The 17,444-nt window shown below is 49.4% G+C and overlaps 1 protein-coding gene, 1 long non-coding RNA gene and 1 pseudogene across 3 annotated transcripts in view; all 3 read left to right on the forward strand.

Annotated features, from left to right (window-relative positions):
* The first annotated feature begins 1,084 nt into the window (after nucleotides 1–1,084).
* LOC144133060 (uncharacterized) overlaps nucleotides 1,085–17,444 on the forward strand; it is a 25,300-nt gene continuing 8,940 nt past the window's right edge. Inside the window, exons 1-2 of one of the 2 annotated variants that reach the window (XM_077665888.1) lie at nucleotides 1,085–1,408; nucleotides 3,745–4,999. In XM_077665888.1, the coding sequence (XP_077522014.1) occupies nucleotides 1,124–1,408; nucleotides 3,745–4,146 (687 nt within the window). In that variant the 5' untranslated portion in view covers nucleotides 1,085–1,123 and the 3' untranslated portion in view covers nucleotides 4,147–4,999. Of the gene's footprint in view, nucleotides 1,409–3,744; nucleotides 5,000–17,444 lie in introns of those variants that run through there. The other variant, XM_077665886.1, reaches the window with a different exon arrangement.
* LOC144135627 (U2 spliceosomal RNA) lies at nucleotides 13,892–14,062 on the forward strand (annotated as a pseudogene).
* Nucleotides 16,740–17,444, forward strand: part of LOC144135317 (uncharacterized) — a 3,162-nt gene continuing 2,457 nt past the window's right edge. The window contains exon 1 of the long non-coding RNA XR_013315447.1: nucleotides 16,740–16,818. This is a non-coding gene — a long non-coding RNA (uncharacterized LOC144135317). The remainder of the gene's footprint in view (nucleotides 16,819–17,444) is intronic.

The following is a 17,444-nucleotide window of genomic DNA, read 5'->3' on the forward strand; positions in this document are numbered from 1 at the left end:
GAGAAGGCAGGTGTGGGAATTTTTTCGCCTTCACTGCATTGGTCTTTTTCTCTCCGTCTTCCTGACTTCACTCCCATTTTTCTGGCTGAATTATTAGCAGTAATCTTAGCCTTACAAAAATTAGAAACTACCGTTTCTCAGGTTGTGGTTATGACAGACTCTCTGTCCACTTGCTCTTTCTTATCCTCACCCACTGAGTCTCGGGCATTACGCCCCTTTAAGTTCCTGATTGCGCTCCATCTAAATTCGGTAAGGTTGCTTTGGGTACCAGGTCACATGGGTTTTCACTTAAATGAGGTTGCAGATTCCTTAGCTAGAGCCTCTCTCTGCGGCCCAATTGTTGCTGTCCTACCAACGTGTGCATATACAGCTGCGGTGAGGTTTCGCAGCTGCACAATATTTCAGGAATTTGCTGCCTCGACTCTTACATCATCTCCCGAATATCAGCATCTTCTGCATCCTTGGAGTAGCAAAGCCTGGCGCTCACGCAGACTAGAGGTCTCTTTCACGCGCTTGCGTTGCCGGGTTCCACTTCTAAATTTCTACCTTCACAGATCTGGCCTGGCGGCTTCCCCACTGTGCCCTTTTTGTGCCGAACCTGAGACAATAGATCATTTCCTGCGGTTCTGCCGCCGCTTCTCTCATTTGAGGAAGCTTCTTTTGCAAATTCCATTTCATCAACTGGGCTTGCCTGTGTCTTCCGCGGTTGTTCTTTCAATAGGCGCCTCTTTGCTTGGACGAAGCGACAGGGGTGTGCGCTCTGCTGTGCAAAATTTTCTTCAAGAAACGCAGCGACTCCCATTCTAATTTCTTTTTCCCGCTCTCAGTCAGCACGACATTGCAACATTACAGGCATTGTATACTATTATGCACATTAAGCCATTGTTCCGTCTTCGACCTCCAAGTTAACAGGACCCCTGCCCTTCCGTCTTCCAATCTATCAGGCTACATCCTTTTACCACTACTTTTCCCGTCAAAACTTTCCTGTATCCAGCAATTAACCGCCCGTGTCTTTGCCACTCCCCCGTAGTGGGTATGCGCCAGCAACGTCTGAGGCCTTCCTTCCTTACTTCCTACAGCCACTTCGTGCGCACCGCTGAGCTGCGAGCGGACGCGCAGAGCGATGCCTCCTGAAAGTCGGCAGTACACCCTGGTCGGTTTCGCCGTGGAGCTGGACTGGAGGCCCCTGAGCTTCGTGAAGCCCATTCCGGCGTACAGAGTATGCTGCGTCTGTGGACTGGTGCGGAGGAGAACCGCCTTTCTTCAGTGCACGCACACCCTGTGCCAGTCCTGCTACGAGCAGTGCGCCCAGGACGGAGCCCGTGTCTGTCCCCTGGACGGCCACCGGTGTGACGAGGAAGACGTCGAACTGAACGACTGCCCTGTCGAGGAGCTGCTTAAAAGAAAGGTAAGCGCGAAAGGAGAAATGGCTCTATCCTTTGTCTAACTGTGCTCCTGATGCACACACATTTTTAGAGTGCCCTGAATCACCCCTATTAGTATGCTGGCGTTATTTACGAGAAGCCTAGAGATATCATGCGTGCAGTTGCGTTTTTATCGTACTTTATTCCTCGTGTCTCAAAAAGCTGCAGAGTCCTTGTAGAAGAAAGCAACAAAGGTCCGAAAAGCTAGCTGGAGCGCTATGTTCGAGCGCTTTAAAGAAGTACGTAGGAATCTGTGCAAATTCAATGCGTAATCTCGCTCTATGTTTGGTCCAGAGACTCGCGACATTCAGCCTGTATTTTAGGTTGTGAAAATTACTAGAGGGTTCTGGTCAGCTGCCGCCCCCACAGTTCAAACTTCTTCTACGTGGCACTTGGGGCAATACAGGACCTTCTCCCTACGCCGCTATGGACGACGGTGTCGCCTGTGAAGACACTCAGCGGTGGGTTGCACGCAGCACAAATGATTTTGAAAACAGTTTGGACAGCCGCTGCCATAGCGAAGTTGGTAGAGCAGAGGTGGTTTGTTTGGGTACCACTCTCAGCATGTGGTTATAAAAAGAATTTGAATCATTTTGTAACTTCTAGAATTGTTTAAATACATTTTTTGGAGAGTTTTTGTCACGTAAATACAGATTTGTGTTCGTTTTAAATTTTTTGTTTTTCTATTTTGTCCGCAATATTTAAAACGAGTATTCCTGGTGAAAAAAATCTTATTAGGAAGCGCATTTCATTTCAGCCGTTGCTATGCGTTTTGTATATTTCTACGTATCCTGGCGCTCTTTGGCCACAGATGCCTTTGTGCCATAAAAATTCATAGTCATCTTCGTCACATGGATAATAATCTAACAGCCTAGTAGAAGCAAAGACAACCGCATGTCTCCGGTGGGGACCGAGCCCACGGCCTGAAAGCGTCGCGTACGGTGTTCTGCCGGCTAAGCTACGGCAGCGGCTGTCTAATCATCTGCGTTCGAAGCTTTTTCAGTCGCGTGCAGCCTATTCATAAGCTTTCACCAGCTGTCTGTTTTCAATGACTATTTGCTTCTTTCGTGCATATATTCAACAAGCTTTTTAGTTCCTTATCGCTGTGTGCTTAACAAACTAGACATGGTCTCAGTTCTGGCAGCCTTTATGTCAACTGTAGCACAAGAGGCTTCTCTCACAGCTTACCACACACCGATTAGACACATTATACCGGTCATTTGAGGCATTTAATCTGGTTCCACGTCCGCTGTCATTGTCGAGGCTGCGGTGAGGCTACATGCAAAGCAGACGCACTTGAACGTAAAAGGCGTAACTCATGTGTTAGAGCACCACGCGCTATACGCGGAATCCGTGGGTTCGGAATACACTGTGGTTGTCGTTTCTTCTCCTTTCTGTTCAACTACGTAATCTTCTAATGTCCAGTAGTGATCGACACCGTTGTTGAATAATATGCCTCGGCAATTATGCGTTCTCAGTAACGCGTTTAACCAATGCAGCTGATGTTGGGAGAAGTCCTCTGGCGCCGAACGCCTCCCGCAAAGTGTCCTTGAACCCCTCCGCCATTGGACTTAAGTCCCGTTGGAACCACAGGCGATCACACATTAGTGCATATGTCCGAAAACGTTGGCAGGGAACCACAGTTTAAATATCTTCGTGGCACCCTCACTCTCGGCGATGTGAGTCCAGCGCTTGGCTTCGGCGGCGGCTCCTACAGCACGGTCTTGCCTTCGTAGATGGCGCGCTTGTGGGTCGTATACGGAGGGATCTTCTCTGCGTCGTCGCTTTTCCTTCGCCTCGGAGGCTCGCGCGAGAGGATCTCCTTGGCGCCTTCGTTGCGCCTCTGCTCGAACGGTGTGGATGGGCAGATGGTGTGTGCATCCACCGGCCTGAGATGCATGGTTGCTTTTACTCCTCCGCGTGCTGTTCACGTAGCGGCTGCGCGATCACCTCCGCGGAGCGGGTTCGTATGGCTGCCACCTCGCGGTGACGTCACGACGCAGAGGTCACGTCAGCGGCGCCGTTCAAGTGATGGGCTTCAACGCCGTCGCCACTCGCGCTAGAGAAGCGAGCCATTAACAGCCGAGCTGTAAAATATACTGCTCTCAGCTCCTTCTGGTTTCAAAGACTGTTTCGCTTCTTAAATGTCAACAGAAATGTTGATCCTTTCGCGACTGTTTGAAATAAAAATCAACGTTCCGACAATGACTCTGCACATTCGCCAAAGTGCAAGTAAATGACAATAACAGTACAGCAGAGTTCCGAGCTTCTCGAGATTTGAGCGTGGTTGTAAATGCGGTGTGTGCTTTATCACTTGCAGGTCGAGTGCTGGAATAAGGAGAGCGACTGCGGGGAAGTCCTGCCTGCATCCGAGATCGCCCATCACTTCCACCGAGAATGCAGATACCACTCCATCAGCTGCCCCAAATGCTCGGCCGCCGTTCTTTGCAGCAACGCCGTAAGCATTTTAGGTCGGAGTACTGCACCTCTGCGTCGCCTCCTGGATCCGAGCGCGAAGGGGAAGCCAACTGCAGGGACGATGCAGCTCTCCTGGCATCGTTCACGCGAAGCTTCGAAGGACGGGCGGATGAAATTAGAGCGCTCCTTGAGCGGCTGGTCGTTGGAAGCGGCGCAAACAGTGACCGACTCAGTGAAGTTTCTCACGGAGTCAACAACTGCCAAGATGCACTGCGAGAAATGCGGAGAGGCATCGACGCTCTGAAGAACACCACGAGACAAGAAGTGGCCCAGGAAAGGTCAGAACAAAGGGACACTCTGAAAAAATGCCTCGATGAAATAACGGCGCTCAGGAAAGATATGAACGAACGTTCGGCTGCCCACAGCGAGAGTATGCAAATTATTTCGAACGGCATGCATAGACTGGAAAAAGAAGTGACAGAGGAGTTTGCAAAAGCCGCGAGGGAGAACCTTGAAAAATTTTCCCAGATTGCAGGTGGCATAAAGGAGGCCAAGGAAGAAGTGAAAGGAATAAGGAAGACAGCGGACTGCAGAGACGAATTGTTGAGACACACTTCAAGGCAGGTGTTATGGTGCGAATTTTTCCTGAAAAACTTCGAATCTCTCCGAGAGAGAACTCTCAAGAATGGGTATTTTCGGTACGATGCCGATAAAGTATACCTATCCGGCTACTATATGTCACCTGGAGTCATAGTCTTGAAAGATGAAAGGGATAAATTGGCGCTCACAGGGTTGTACCGTTTGCACAATGGTGCCATGGACGACGCCCTTCAGTGGCCGTTAAAGCAAACATTAAGCTTGGCTGTTGTGCACCCAAATGGAGGTGCGGAATGGGAGCTCAGACAGTGGATTTTCGATAATTATGCTGAATGTCAAAGCCGGGAGCGTCAAACGATGCTGGAGGACTTCGGACCACAACCTCGCTTTGCCTCGATGATGCGATCAGTGACGGTTAAGTGAAAGATGACCTGATCAGGGTTAGGTTCGAAGTGCTGCCGTGATTGGCCCCGGAACGAGAACAGGGGTGAATACAGCACCATCTCTTCAATTCCGTCTACCTAACAGCACTTTTTTTTGCGCCAGATTTCACAACGTGACCAATAAAGAACTCCTCTCTGTCATCACTGCCTTCGACTTGCCAGTCCCCGGGTTTCTTGCTTAGAACTGAAATATGTATAAACAATCACTGTTATAGGTTCTCCGGGGCAGGTCACGGAATGTGAAAAATATTTAAATGAAAGACTGCTTTATTATTTTATTTCTGTTCCAACTGTTTGAAGTGCGTAATCCTAATTATAAGACAAAAATACACACTTTGCCTGGACAGGGTGCTTTCCACTTATAAACATCACCTCCGTCGCGTTCGGCACCGTTCAGTTTCGTAACCAAACACAAAAACAAATGGTATCAGTTTTGCCACGTTTCACTCGTGTTTTGAGATTTATTTGGCCCCGACAGTAGATGTATTTATGCGGGGTGAAAGAGAAGATCGTCGTGTTGTATGCGACTCCTCCCTTATGACCTCGGCTGAGGAAGTCCATTGTAAAGCTTTGGAAGTGCGTATGCTGTGTATTCGAACGCTGAGGCTAATCTCTACTTCTGTCCAGACTCCTTCTGAGACTTGTTAAAGCACGAGCAGTAGGCTGTGCCTCCAATGGTTTAGCTTTGGTTAATCCTGGAGTGACGCGATAGCTACAGTAGACTGAGTGGAACTTGGCCACGTGACCAACCGCGTGACCAACCGCCGGCAGCTGCTTCGCACCACGTGACAGACCACGTAAGAGCGTGGCGACGTAGCCACAGGGTGGCGGCGCCGCCACCGCCACGACGCCGCCTAGTTGAGGGCTCGAAATTCTACCGTAATATTTAGTTGGAGAGAGTGTTAGACACTGAGGTGGGAGGTGAGATGTCAATACACCCAGCGCTTGCTGGAGGACCGACTGATGAATCGACGCATCTGTATGACAACACCACGAGGTTATATCATCGGCATACGCAAGCACGCGGATAGAAGGGATGGACTCTAGGGCTCGAACAAGAGGAATAAAAGCCACATTAAATATTGTGGGGTGAGAACGGAGCCCTGGGGAAGTTTATAGAAAGCGAAAAAGTTTCTGCTCTCACAAGGGATTAAGTATATGGCGAAGTTTTAGCACTACAATTATATTATCCACGTTGGTGATGATCAATAAGGAACAGACGGTTTATGTGACCGTTTCCTGTGGGAGCGCCACGCTGGAGACTACGACCTAACCTGCCGGAATAGGCACACACAGATGACGTCTTCGCTGCCGATGTCGATGCTGCCGGTTTGTCGCGGCTATGCAGAATCGGCAGTGTGCAGAGTACAGATGGCGCTGCTAGCCAGACATGAATTCAGAAAATGAAGAAAATGAAACACGATAACACCGCGAGCGCCTTGTGGCCCGTCATAAAGAAGAAGATCACTGCTTAGTACTGCCGCCTCGACGTTCGTTCAACGGCCGCTATGCCTAAGAAAGCACCTCGGCGGAAGCACAGCAATGCGGTGAGGAAGCACTCCAGACCCGTTATCTCACCGGCGGTTGAAGCGGTAGCCGACCAGGTCACGTCGCACTTACCTGACGCTGCCGGTTTGAAAGATATCCCGGTCGATCCGCAGAGAACTAAGACTCGCTCGAACGGTCAAGCGGACAACAGAGCTGGCGGAACACGTGGCAGCTCGAGCTTGGCGGTCGACTCTTCGTCCAAGTCCAGCGAGGCACCCGAGCAAGCTGCGGTTGGAACGACTGTTAAGGAGACGCCATCCTCAGAGGCCTCCGGAATTTCAAACCTCCGCAGCATCGTTCCATGGAGAGGTCCGAGCGTCCCTGAGCATTTGTATGAGGCCCCCGACCACCAAGAGCTGCCCGTTGCTGACATCGGTGGTGCTCCTTCGACGACAGATGCGAGCCACAATCCAGCAAGCTCTGTCGAATCTAAGATGAATCCAAACCGTTCCACCAAGACCATCGTCCTTCCAGCAAAAGGTACTAATTTCCTCTTTTAAAACGTCAAAACATGAAAGCAATATATTTTAAGCACTGGCAGCACGCAGGAGAGATTAGATTGTGCATTCAGTTGACTTTATATACGTGGGGCACGATGGTTGGCTAGTTGGTGCGAACTTCATTTGAGCCACTTCAGTGGATCTGGTGAGGGTGGTAAAGGGAAGGGGGATAAGCAGGATGGCGACAGGTTCTCGACCGGGCACTGTTGAGCCGCGGTGACATTCAACTACGAATCACGGGCAAGGGCGGTCTTTACGTAGTGCCAGAGGTTGGCGTCGTACTGCCGCGGCATCCAGTCCGGCCGTTTCACCCTTCCCATGTGGCGCCAGTTCGTAGTGCAAACCACCGCACGATTTTTTTTCCTGAGACAGAAGTAGCGGCGCACAGGCTCGACAGGCTTGCCAAACAATGCCAAACACGTCGTCGTGCTCCGTCATTGGCGGATGTCTGCTCCATCCGCCGTTGCTGCATGGGTGTGGGCCGGTCTGGAAACAGCGGCTTTTATGGGCGCTTCTGTCGCACGAACAACGCGATGTTATTTTCCATGACCTACTGCACCGGGACCAGCGACCAATGGCACAAGACCAAATGAGACCAAAATGAAATTAAACGTTTAAAATATGGTGCCTGTAAGTTTTTCACACTGAAAGCTATCGCAGTCGAAAAGCTGCTTCGAATCTTGGCGCTCAGAGGTGATCGGAGGCTAAAAAAGCAGCAAAACTGTAACACACCCCACTTCCCGACATACTACAACCACATCACCATATGTAGTTGGAAGTTTACAACTAAATTATATAATCCCTTGGGGACTATTCTTGCACTGCTATCGCCGTTGAATGCCAGTGTGTTTCTTTTACGGTTTATGTGGTTTAATGTCCTAAAGCTACTCAGGCTATAAGGGACGCCTTAGTGGCGGTTCTGAATAATTTAGAGCGCCTGGGGTTCTTGAACGTGCTCTGATATCGTCCTGTAGGCGCGCATTTAGCATTTCGCCTCCATGAAAATTCGACCGCCGCGGCCCGAATATAATCCGTGTCATTCGGGCCAGCAGCCGAGCACCGTAACCACTGAGCCACCGCGTCGGTTGGACACCAGTCGGACCGACCAAACTGTTTGCTGGCAAGTTAGGAAACGTGTACTTTGTAACACATTCCTCTTGTTTCATGACAGAAGCAGTTCCCGGAGGCCGAGACTCTGCCTTGCCCGGACGAGGCCTCGGTGAACATTGCCAGCCCGTCCTGACGGAACCAGCTCTTGCACCCGATACGCCACCTACCGTGATGTTTCCACAGCTGCAACCCTCGTCACCGGCAGTGGGGGATACGGCGTTCCCTCCTGGAAAAGACGCCAGCGCGGTCTGTCCAGCACCCAGACCTCAAGAATCGGTAAATGACAATCGGTACCGTTACGGAGTACCCGGGTGCGAATTCGACAGCGGAGGCTGCGTTTCGATGGAGGCGAAACGCTAAGGCGCCCGGGTGGTGTGCTACGTCAGTGCTATGTCAGTCCAGGTGGTTGAAATATTTCTAGAGGCGTCCACTACTACACCTTTCTTTCTTTCTTTCTTTTCTTAGTCCTTCCTTTATCCCTTTCCTTACGGCGCGGTTAAGGTGTCCGCCGTATGTTAGATAGATACTTCGCTATTTCCTTTCCCCCGAAAAACCAATTTCAGTTGCCTTCTTTAAGCGCATACACAAATCATTATAGTTCTGCTCTGAGAAGTGTTTTTATACTGTAAGCGAAAGTTGAAGGAAGCGCCGGCATGTTTTGAATGGCATCGCCTCGCACCGTGTTCTCAGGAATGGGATAATCTGATTGTGGAGAACAATATGATTAGCAAGCACAAAACTTTGTACGTCGTCAGCAGCCAGCGACACGGCTTAACGTAAGCAGAACACCTGATTTTGCCGTCTAGAAGAGAAAGTTGCCGGAGCAGGACAGGTCAGATATCCGTATTGTCTATACACTGCGACACACGCGGGCAGCGATTTCTTGTCATTTAAATAAATCACCGAACTTTTTTGATGTGTTTCTTCTAAGACAGCGATTTGTTATGGCAGCTTGCGCTGAGTGGGGCCTTGAGCGCACGCAAGGTTCAGGGTTAATAGAACAGGAGTGTCTGAATACAAATAAAAGCTTTGGGAACTTGTAATTCTCATCATCAATTGCCGCCTCCACTGCAGCTCCAGGCTTTGCGTTACCAGCAGTTTAGGACTGTTCCTTGCAGGCGTGGCTTAGCATTTCAGCATATGGGAGGAGCCACTGATTTTGGTGCATGTAATTGTCCTGATAACTGAGTGGATTTTTCCAGGGGATATTGGTCCTAGGTGATCGCCCACACGCCTCAAAGGAGGCAGCCCGTGGATGTCTCGATCAAGATTAGTTCCAAGATGTAATCAATGGAGGTGTACGGAAACGCCGAAGATTTAGGGCCTTATTGGCGACGAAAACAGGATTTTTGAGGAATCTATAGTTTCAATCCATTTTATTGAACGGCTTCGAATAGAATATGAACCCGACTTTACATTGTACCACGGCATGTTTGTGCAAACACAGCAAAATTTCTAAACTGACGTTTTCAGAACACTGTCACCCCGTTTCACGCTTTGAAACGTTAAACCAACACATCCACGCGTGCGTTTCCGTGCGGCTATAGCCGAATAGTGTGACGCTGCACCGCACAGGTAAACAAGTTCTCAGATTAAATTTTGTCAACCACGATGTATTTTTTACTTAAAAAAAGCCGTTAGTTTTGTGTCATGCTTCACGTGGTTTAAAAGAAAGCAAACTATATCGCTTTTCTTAGTCCTTGGTAATGCTAGTGCATTGGTTTGAGGATGCCCTTCATATGCTGGAGGTGCGGGATCCGAGCCACCGGTTTCCCAATCAGTATAAGCTCCTTCTGATCTGGCGCGGCTTCTCTGCTGTGATATGCATGCGTTAAATTAATCTCGAAGCCCGGTTTGTGGTTAGCAGTGATGTGCTTTGACCCTTCTGCATTTAAACAATTAAAACCAAGCAACAATCTGACGTTATTGCTATCAAGCTGCACGCACTTTTCGTAATAGTAAGAAAAGAAAATGTTTTATTACTGTTGTCAAGCCTTACCCTAATGGTACCACTGTTCAGAGCTTGAGTATTCAACCCTTCAGGTTGGCCTGAAACACCTTCGTACAGGCGGCGTTTCAGTTGTCAAACATTTAGTTATTTATTTCATTACACTCAAGCCCCAAAGGTGAAAGACTTCAATCGGGAGCGGGTTGCAACACTTAAGAGATACAAAAACAGAGAAATATATGTTTTCATGTATATATAAGGGAGGTTTACGTACACTACGGCAAGTTGAGGCCTATATTTTTATAGCCATTTCATTCTCGAGCTAATTGCATCATTTGCCTCGCGAATAAACTTGTTTCTACGTTCGTTCACTTTTGCCCAGTTCCCCCTCAAGGCTCGCCTAGAAGACGACTGCTTCACGTCTCACCCGAAGCAAGTGAGGTCCCTCGTTCCGGACATGAACGCCGTAGCCATCTCATTGGTCACACTGCTGTCTGTGGCGACACTGGTGTTGGTGCTGTTTCTCTTACCGGGGAGCAGGCGCAAGGGTGGCGAGATTAAAGTATGCGGAACGCCCGGGTGCGTCGAGCATGCCCAGGCTTTGGGCATTGACACCAGCCGTAGCCCATCAGCCTGCGAGGACTTCAGCGCCTTCATCTGCCCCGGCTGGAAGATTGGGGATGAGGACGTGGTCGCAACTGTCTATTCCCAGGCCATCCTGATTTCGATTATCAGCCTGGAAAAGATGAGCCTGAACGCCTACGAAAGGGAGGCCGTGGTCAACAGGCCGCTAAGCATGATGCGCGAGTGCATGCACAGGTCTAGCGACGATGCTGACGGCGTGATGAGTCTGCTCGAACTCGTGAACGGAACCAACTTCGCCTGGCCCACCCTGGAGGACGAGCACGGGCCGCCAATCACAGACTACTCTCGGCCCCTCCGGCTGATCCTCGAGCTCTCCGTGCTCTGGGCAGTGCCCTTATGGTTCCGAGTCTGGGTGCTACCTGCAAAGTCCCCTCTACAGCGGAGGCGGGCAATTGTCCTCAGCCCCTCTACGCTCCCGGCTATCTGGCGCGGTCTGCACGAAACGCTGCTGTTGTACGAAGACGCGTATTCAATATATTTGAGCTACTTCAACGCAAGCATATTCAGATACAGACCACCTTCGGAGTCCTTCGAGTTCTTCCTGAGAACTGGGGTCAGCGTGCAGACGCATGTCTTGAGCCACCTGAGCACCGCCTTTCATGACACGTACAAGCAGCCGAGGCTCGTGGAGATCCGAAGCCTGCCAAGCTGGATTAGGAAAGTGGGTGCAGAAGAGTGGGCGAAGGCTCTCGGATCGGTTTTCGGCACCCAGCAGAATATCTCGGTGAGCGACCTTCTCCTTGCGACCAACGAAAATCTCCTCAAAGCTGCGGACTCCATCTTCAATAACAACACAGCTCAGGAGGTTTTCTTCCACACGATTTGGTGGTTTGTCCAGGCAGTCGGTGCTGCGACGAGCAACAAGCTCTTCCTTTCTATGAGCGAGCACCGAAGCGGGAGGTACTTCCAACGGATCGTCTGCTTCGACCACGTCGCCACGACATACAACGTCCTTTTGGCGTCCATTGATAAAACACTTATGTCACCGGCGGAGCGGCTTTACATCGTCGGTCTACTTGAGAATGTCCGAGCCGTCGCCCTGGAGAAGCTGCGCTCATACGCCAGACTGAACGCGACGACGAGGAAGGTTCTGGCGGCGGTGCTCGAAGACATGTCCACCGTACTCTGGCCTGAAGCTGATTTCGGAAGACCGGGCGGCTTTGAGAAGTTCTACGGCGGGCCTTACCGAGGAAAGGGCGGTTTTTTCGGGGAGTGGAGATGGAGTCGCCTGCAAATGCAGAACCGCAGCGCGACGCTGTTCACCACCAAGGAGTACGTTGCCGCCGCCGAGGTCTACTCTTTCGTCGGCAACACACTCGTCTCATACAACCCCATCCTCAACACCATGTCCGTGTCCATGGCGGCTTTAAGACCCCCCTTTTATTACAAAGGCGGAACTAGCGCCATGACGTACGCAGGTCTGGGCTTCATTTACGCGAAGGAAATCTTCGAAGCACTGGACATGTTGACGCACTTGTTTAACGGCGGCACTGTAATGAAGCCGACAGACGCGCTGGAGACCTCCGCGCTGTGGAACGGCTCGTGGTGTCCGGCGGCCGTAAATAATAGGTTTACGTACCCGGAGCTGCCTGCCCTTGACGTCGCTTACACGGCGTACATGAAGTTTAAAGATAGGGACTCTGATTTGCCATTGAAGGGCCTCCCACATTTCATTCCTGAACAGATCTTTTTTTCCACCTTCTGTCACAGCAACTGTTACTTTGACCTTTCGAAGAGACTGAAAGTGTCGGAAGTGTGCAATGCAGCGGCACAACATTTCGATCCCTTCGCGACGGCCTTTTCTTGCCCTGCTGGATCAGATATGAACAAGAGCCCCAAGTGTGTTTATTCGTGATGCTGTGCAAATACTTAACTTATATGCACTGCTGAGACTGATGTATTTGTGGCACAGGCGCTAATTTGGTTGCAAGTTCACAACTCTATGACATTTGTTCTTCCACACATAGCCTTTGAATGCAGACAAGAGGGTCATGCCGCTAAAACAAGAAAAATGTTTGGCGCGCAACGGCAACACCACCAGTATTTTTTTCTCTCTTGACCTGAAGCTATCTTTGTATATGTTGGAGTCGTATACTTGACAGGGCGGATAACTTATAACGATACCCCGGTTTTGAGGCATTTCCCTCTGGATTAGCGCTAATAGTTTACCATGACTGCGAAGAGCAATGAGCCATGCTTCTTCCCGCGGGTTTTTCAGTTCTTGCACTTATGTTGATTATGTGTAGATACGTTTTTCTTTTGTGGTTCTTTTGTGCGTGCGTGTATGTGCGTAATGATTTGTATGAGGTCTCGTTCCGTTCACATGTCATGCCGAAACTACAAATGCGAACTTCCGTGCTATAATGTAAACAGTGCTGATGGCCCAACGTCGGCGGCGTTTTTTGGGAACTCGAAAAGACAACGGTGCTGTCGGCTGCTGTTACGTGCCAATGTAGTTCATTGACTCTGTGTTGCTTTATGAACACGTTAGCGTGCTTTATAAATGTCTGGAAATATTTTTGGGGGTAAGCAACGAGTTTCTTATGCGGTCTGCAACCTGTATGGTTGCCGACTGTCATTTTGACACCCACCACATTATTTGACATTTATTTTCTTGGTGGTGATGACTATTTCAGTTTTAAAAGCTGGTCGTTGCTTTGATTCCTTTTCCTCAGGAGTGCTACGTTTTTGCATAGACAAGTTTGTGAAGCAAACGTACTGGTTGCAGCCTGTTAAGTGTGTGCTGAAATTTTCTGCCTAGCTCTGTGTGGGTTTCAAGCTCAACCGATGCAAAGTAGTCGAATCACCACGCTATGCCGGAAATGAAGAGAAAGGCTGGTGGAATTCAGAACTCTCATCTTTCACTTCGGAATGTTTAATTTCCCGAATTAGATGTTCTATCCTAAGCTATTCACAGATAAATACCGGGTCTGATTTGCTTAACATGTTCAAATCTATGGTCACACCGGGCAAAGACTTAGTTCTTACTGCACATCTTCAACCAGCAGTCAGCAACATTTGTATCAGCGATCAACTCGAGCTCATGTCGAAGCTGCCACCAGTTGATTCGACTCAAGAGGCGCTGAGGCCATAAAGCCTTCTTTAAATCGGAGGAGGAGAAGAAAATTGGAATTAAGCACAGTATGCCAGGAGTGGAGCGACCAAGCGAATGCCGGGGGTTGCGCAGAGGATGTTCACTAGAGACAGACAGATGAAAGCTGTAAACACATTCATTCCTGTACCTAGACCACAAGCGCACCTTCTTCCCCTGACAATGCGCCTAGAGCGATTGTCCGGACCCCGTAGAGTATCTGTTACGGGTCCAAGTTGGACTTATTTTTGGAAATGTGGCGGAGAGTTTGAAGGATGCTTCACTCCCGCCACCGGTTGGCCCGGTATTGCACTACCTCCGGGATCGGCCTTGTCTTTAGCGCGTCTTTACTATCCTGTCTTTCTATCCCATCTTTCAACTCTCCTACTATCTGCACGTGGTAGCGATTGTGGCTCGGCTTGAGGAAGTGAGCAGGCCTTTCTTTCTTTCTTTCTTTCTTTCTTTCTTTCTTTCTTTCTTTCTTTCTTTCTTTCTTTCTTTCTTTCTTTCTTTCTTTCTTTCTTTCTTTCTTTCTTTCTTTCTTTCTTTCTTTCTTTCTTTCTTTCTTTCTTTCTTCCTTCCTTTCATTCATTCTTTCTTTCTTTCTTTCTTTCTTTCCTTCTTCCTTTCTTTCCTTCTTTCTTTCTTCCCTTCTTTCTTTCTTGCTTTCTTTCTTTCTTTCCTTCCTTCCTTCCTTCCTTCCTTCCTTCCTTCTTTCTTTCTTTCTTTCCTTCTTTCTTTCTTTCTTTCTTTCTTTCCTTCTTCCTTTCTTCCTTTCTTCCCTTCTTTCTTCCTTTCCTTCTTTCTTTCTTTCCTTCCTTCTTTCTTTCTTCCTTTCTTTCTTTCTTTCTTTCTTTCTTTCTTCCTGCCAGCAACAGACAGACTCACAATGCACCTCTCACTGCCCGTCATACAACAGCGCCCAACCCACTGTAATCCAGTCCAGCTTTCAAAGAATATATATTTTTTTCTGCCACCAACACCTGATGGTGGCAGGCGACATACAATGAAATAAAAATTAAAAGAGCACCGAGAACGACAAAGAAAACGAAAAGACAGGTTATGTCGTCATATACAATGCCTTATAAAACTCGCGAAAGACGGAATAACAGAAGGAGGCACAGAAAGAAGGCAAATGCTAAAGAAAGGAAAAAGAAAAAAGAAGGCAGGAAGCTGATTAAATTTGCAAAATGCGTGTCTATTTTAACGAGGTGGCTGATTTCGGTTGTCCAGAAACGTTCCCTTGCTATGACATTGTATTGCGCCTCTTTTGGTTTCGCGTCTGCCTTGTCTTTGCCTTTCGCCTGTCTCTGTTTTGTCTTTCTCTTCAAATCGATTTGTCTTGAGACTTGGTACTTTCCTGTGGTGGAAGTTGCGATGAAAGTGCGGCCGCATGGTAGAGGCCTTACTCTTGGGGGAACCTAGAATACGCCGTGAAGGAAACAAGATGAGAGAGAAGCAGAGGTTAAGGTAAAGACAGTAAAGGCCTTGTGTAGCTTAGTTGGAACGTGGTCGGTATAAATCTGCATTTCTTTCTCCGCGCCCCTCTTCCTCAGTTCGTCCGTTGAGTTATGACTCAGTTCAGGTTACCCCCACAATGATACACAGTGACTACTACAGCTACCCTCACCGATGAATGGTTGGGAGCCCTGGGGATGCAAGATGCATAACTCTTGGCTGAGAAGAAAACCTTGGGTAGGCTGTGTAATACAAAATCTGAGCACCCAACAACATTAATAGTCGAATCAGGACCTTACATATAAGTTTATGCAATGACGTGGAGCTGCAGAAACACCATAGTGAAGCGGTGTTCAGCGGCCAGCTATTCATGAATACTCAGCATCTCAAAGAGGGACACGACTCAGAGAAGCATATACTCAGAGAGGCACACAAACAACCATGTACAGATTTCCGTGATCTTGGGATCTTGTGTAGCGTGTATGAGCGCTGACTCGTGTAGAGACAGGGGGAAGGCTTGCCGTACGCGGAGGGACTAAAGCACTTGTGTGGTGCCGGAGGTGTCCCTTCCTCGTCAAAAGGAAGGTGGCCTTAACAAAGGTGAGTAGTTGAAGTGCTCCATGAGGCAGGAGCTGCGAGGCAGTTGGCCTTCTATGTCTGCTTTATGTTTATAATCAGTAGTAACAATTATAAAGCCGTGGCGACGGTTCCTGTTCCCGTCAAAGACGTTTAGGCAACTAGAATGGTGATACCACGTCACCTGCGAGTGAAGCTGCCAAGATGTCTTGAGCAAGATGTGGGCCAAGATATTCAGCGCACGAAGCAATGTCGCCGCCTTCCTTCAACGCTTTTGTAGCGTGAGCTACACTGGCCGAGGTTGAGCAGTTCCGCGTGGCTCCTGTAGAGCCGTGCTGCGCATGCGCGAGGAGCAGTGACGGCACACGGCGCACAGCTGGCGCGCCGGAGCTGCCGCCGCCGCGCGCGTCTCGCCGGTCGGCGCAATCCAAGGAGTGCGTCATAGCCGCGGCAGACGCACTGGCGCCGGCGCGTGTCCAGCTGTGCGCCTTCGTTGCGCAGAAGCGAAGTCTGACGCTGCGCAGGAGCCGCTTGATAGCACCTCTCATTTTGTGCGCATGCGCAGAGGTATCAGTGGGGGTATACATATAGCGGAGTGTTTCCCAGTGTGGTATAGCCATAGAGAAGGAGAGAGAAATGGCTGCTCAGCGGCTGCTCAGCGGCAGTTGATGCTCAGCGGCTCAGCGTAGCTCACTCTACGTATATCCTGGCATAGGAGAGCTAAGCCACTGCTAATTTTTTTGCAGTCTTCATAGCTTCGCGCTTTGCACGCGTGCATTTCCAGGGCAATCCATCTTACAGAGATTTTCGCGCTGCCACTTTAGTGAGTCATAAAGATATGTTTCTAGCGCGGTTTACAAATTCCCTTGTTCAGGCGCATGCATGTGGCCAAGAGCGCAATCTTCGGAAATGCTCGCGCCCTTAGATTAAAACAAAAGCATCATCGCCACCGTCATGATTCACGTTCTTGAGTCGAATCACTGGTGCAGCGAAGGTCTGAAACAGCTGTGCGGGCTTCGCTCATAGCTTTCTGCGGCGCTTCCGCAGCTGGGCATCTCACGTTAGTATGCTATTTTTATGTCTTTTAAGGAAACTAAGTACAACAGGTCGAGCTCTTGAAACTATTACTGTTCTTTCACTGCATTTTTTTCCTTCTAACCGCGAGACTGCCTGGCCACTGCTGCACAGCTGTACAACTTTACATTTTCATGCCGCCAGCCTTTACGCCACTTAGGACCGCATTTCTCTGCATTATTTGTTCTCAGTATAATCCGGGCACGCCCCTGACGTAAGGGCAGGTTGCTTCCAGGTGGAACATAGGTCGTAGCTGAGATGGTGAGGCTGCGCGACTAACCGTGTGCGCTGATAAGTCTGACCCAATTAGCTACAGACCGTTCAGATGGATCCTGCCACTGAGTTTATGCATCTGACCACGTATTCCTGCAACATTCAACAAAAGGGTGATAATTTGCGCCTTATGCGTACTTGCAGTTCCACGGTGTGCATCAAGGTGGGGAGCCCAGCTGCTGCTGCGTGGGCTCAGAAGGCTTGCGTGAATCCGGTGCACGACTGCGCCAGTACGACTCCACCATGCTAAAACTCTCCTTTTTCTCTTACAGCATGAGAGGACCAGAAAATTTGGCCTTCTGTTATTGTCATGCGCTCTGCTTGTCCTTGCTCACGGGG

This window comes from Amblyomma americanum, chromosome 5, assembly GCF_052857255.1.
Source record: "Amblyomma americanum isolate KBUSLIRL-KWMA chromosome 5, ASM5285725v1, whole genome shotgun sequence".
Classification (NCBI taxonomy): domain Eukaryota; kingdom Metazoa; phylum Arthropoda; class Arachnida; order Ixodida; family Ixodidae; genus Amblyomma; species Amblyomma americanum.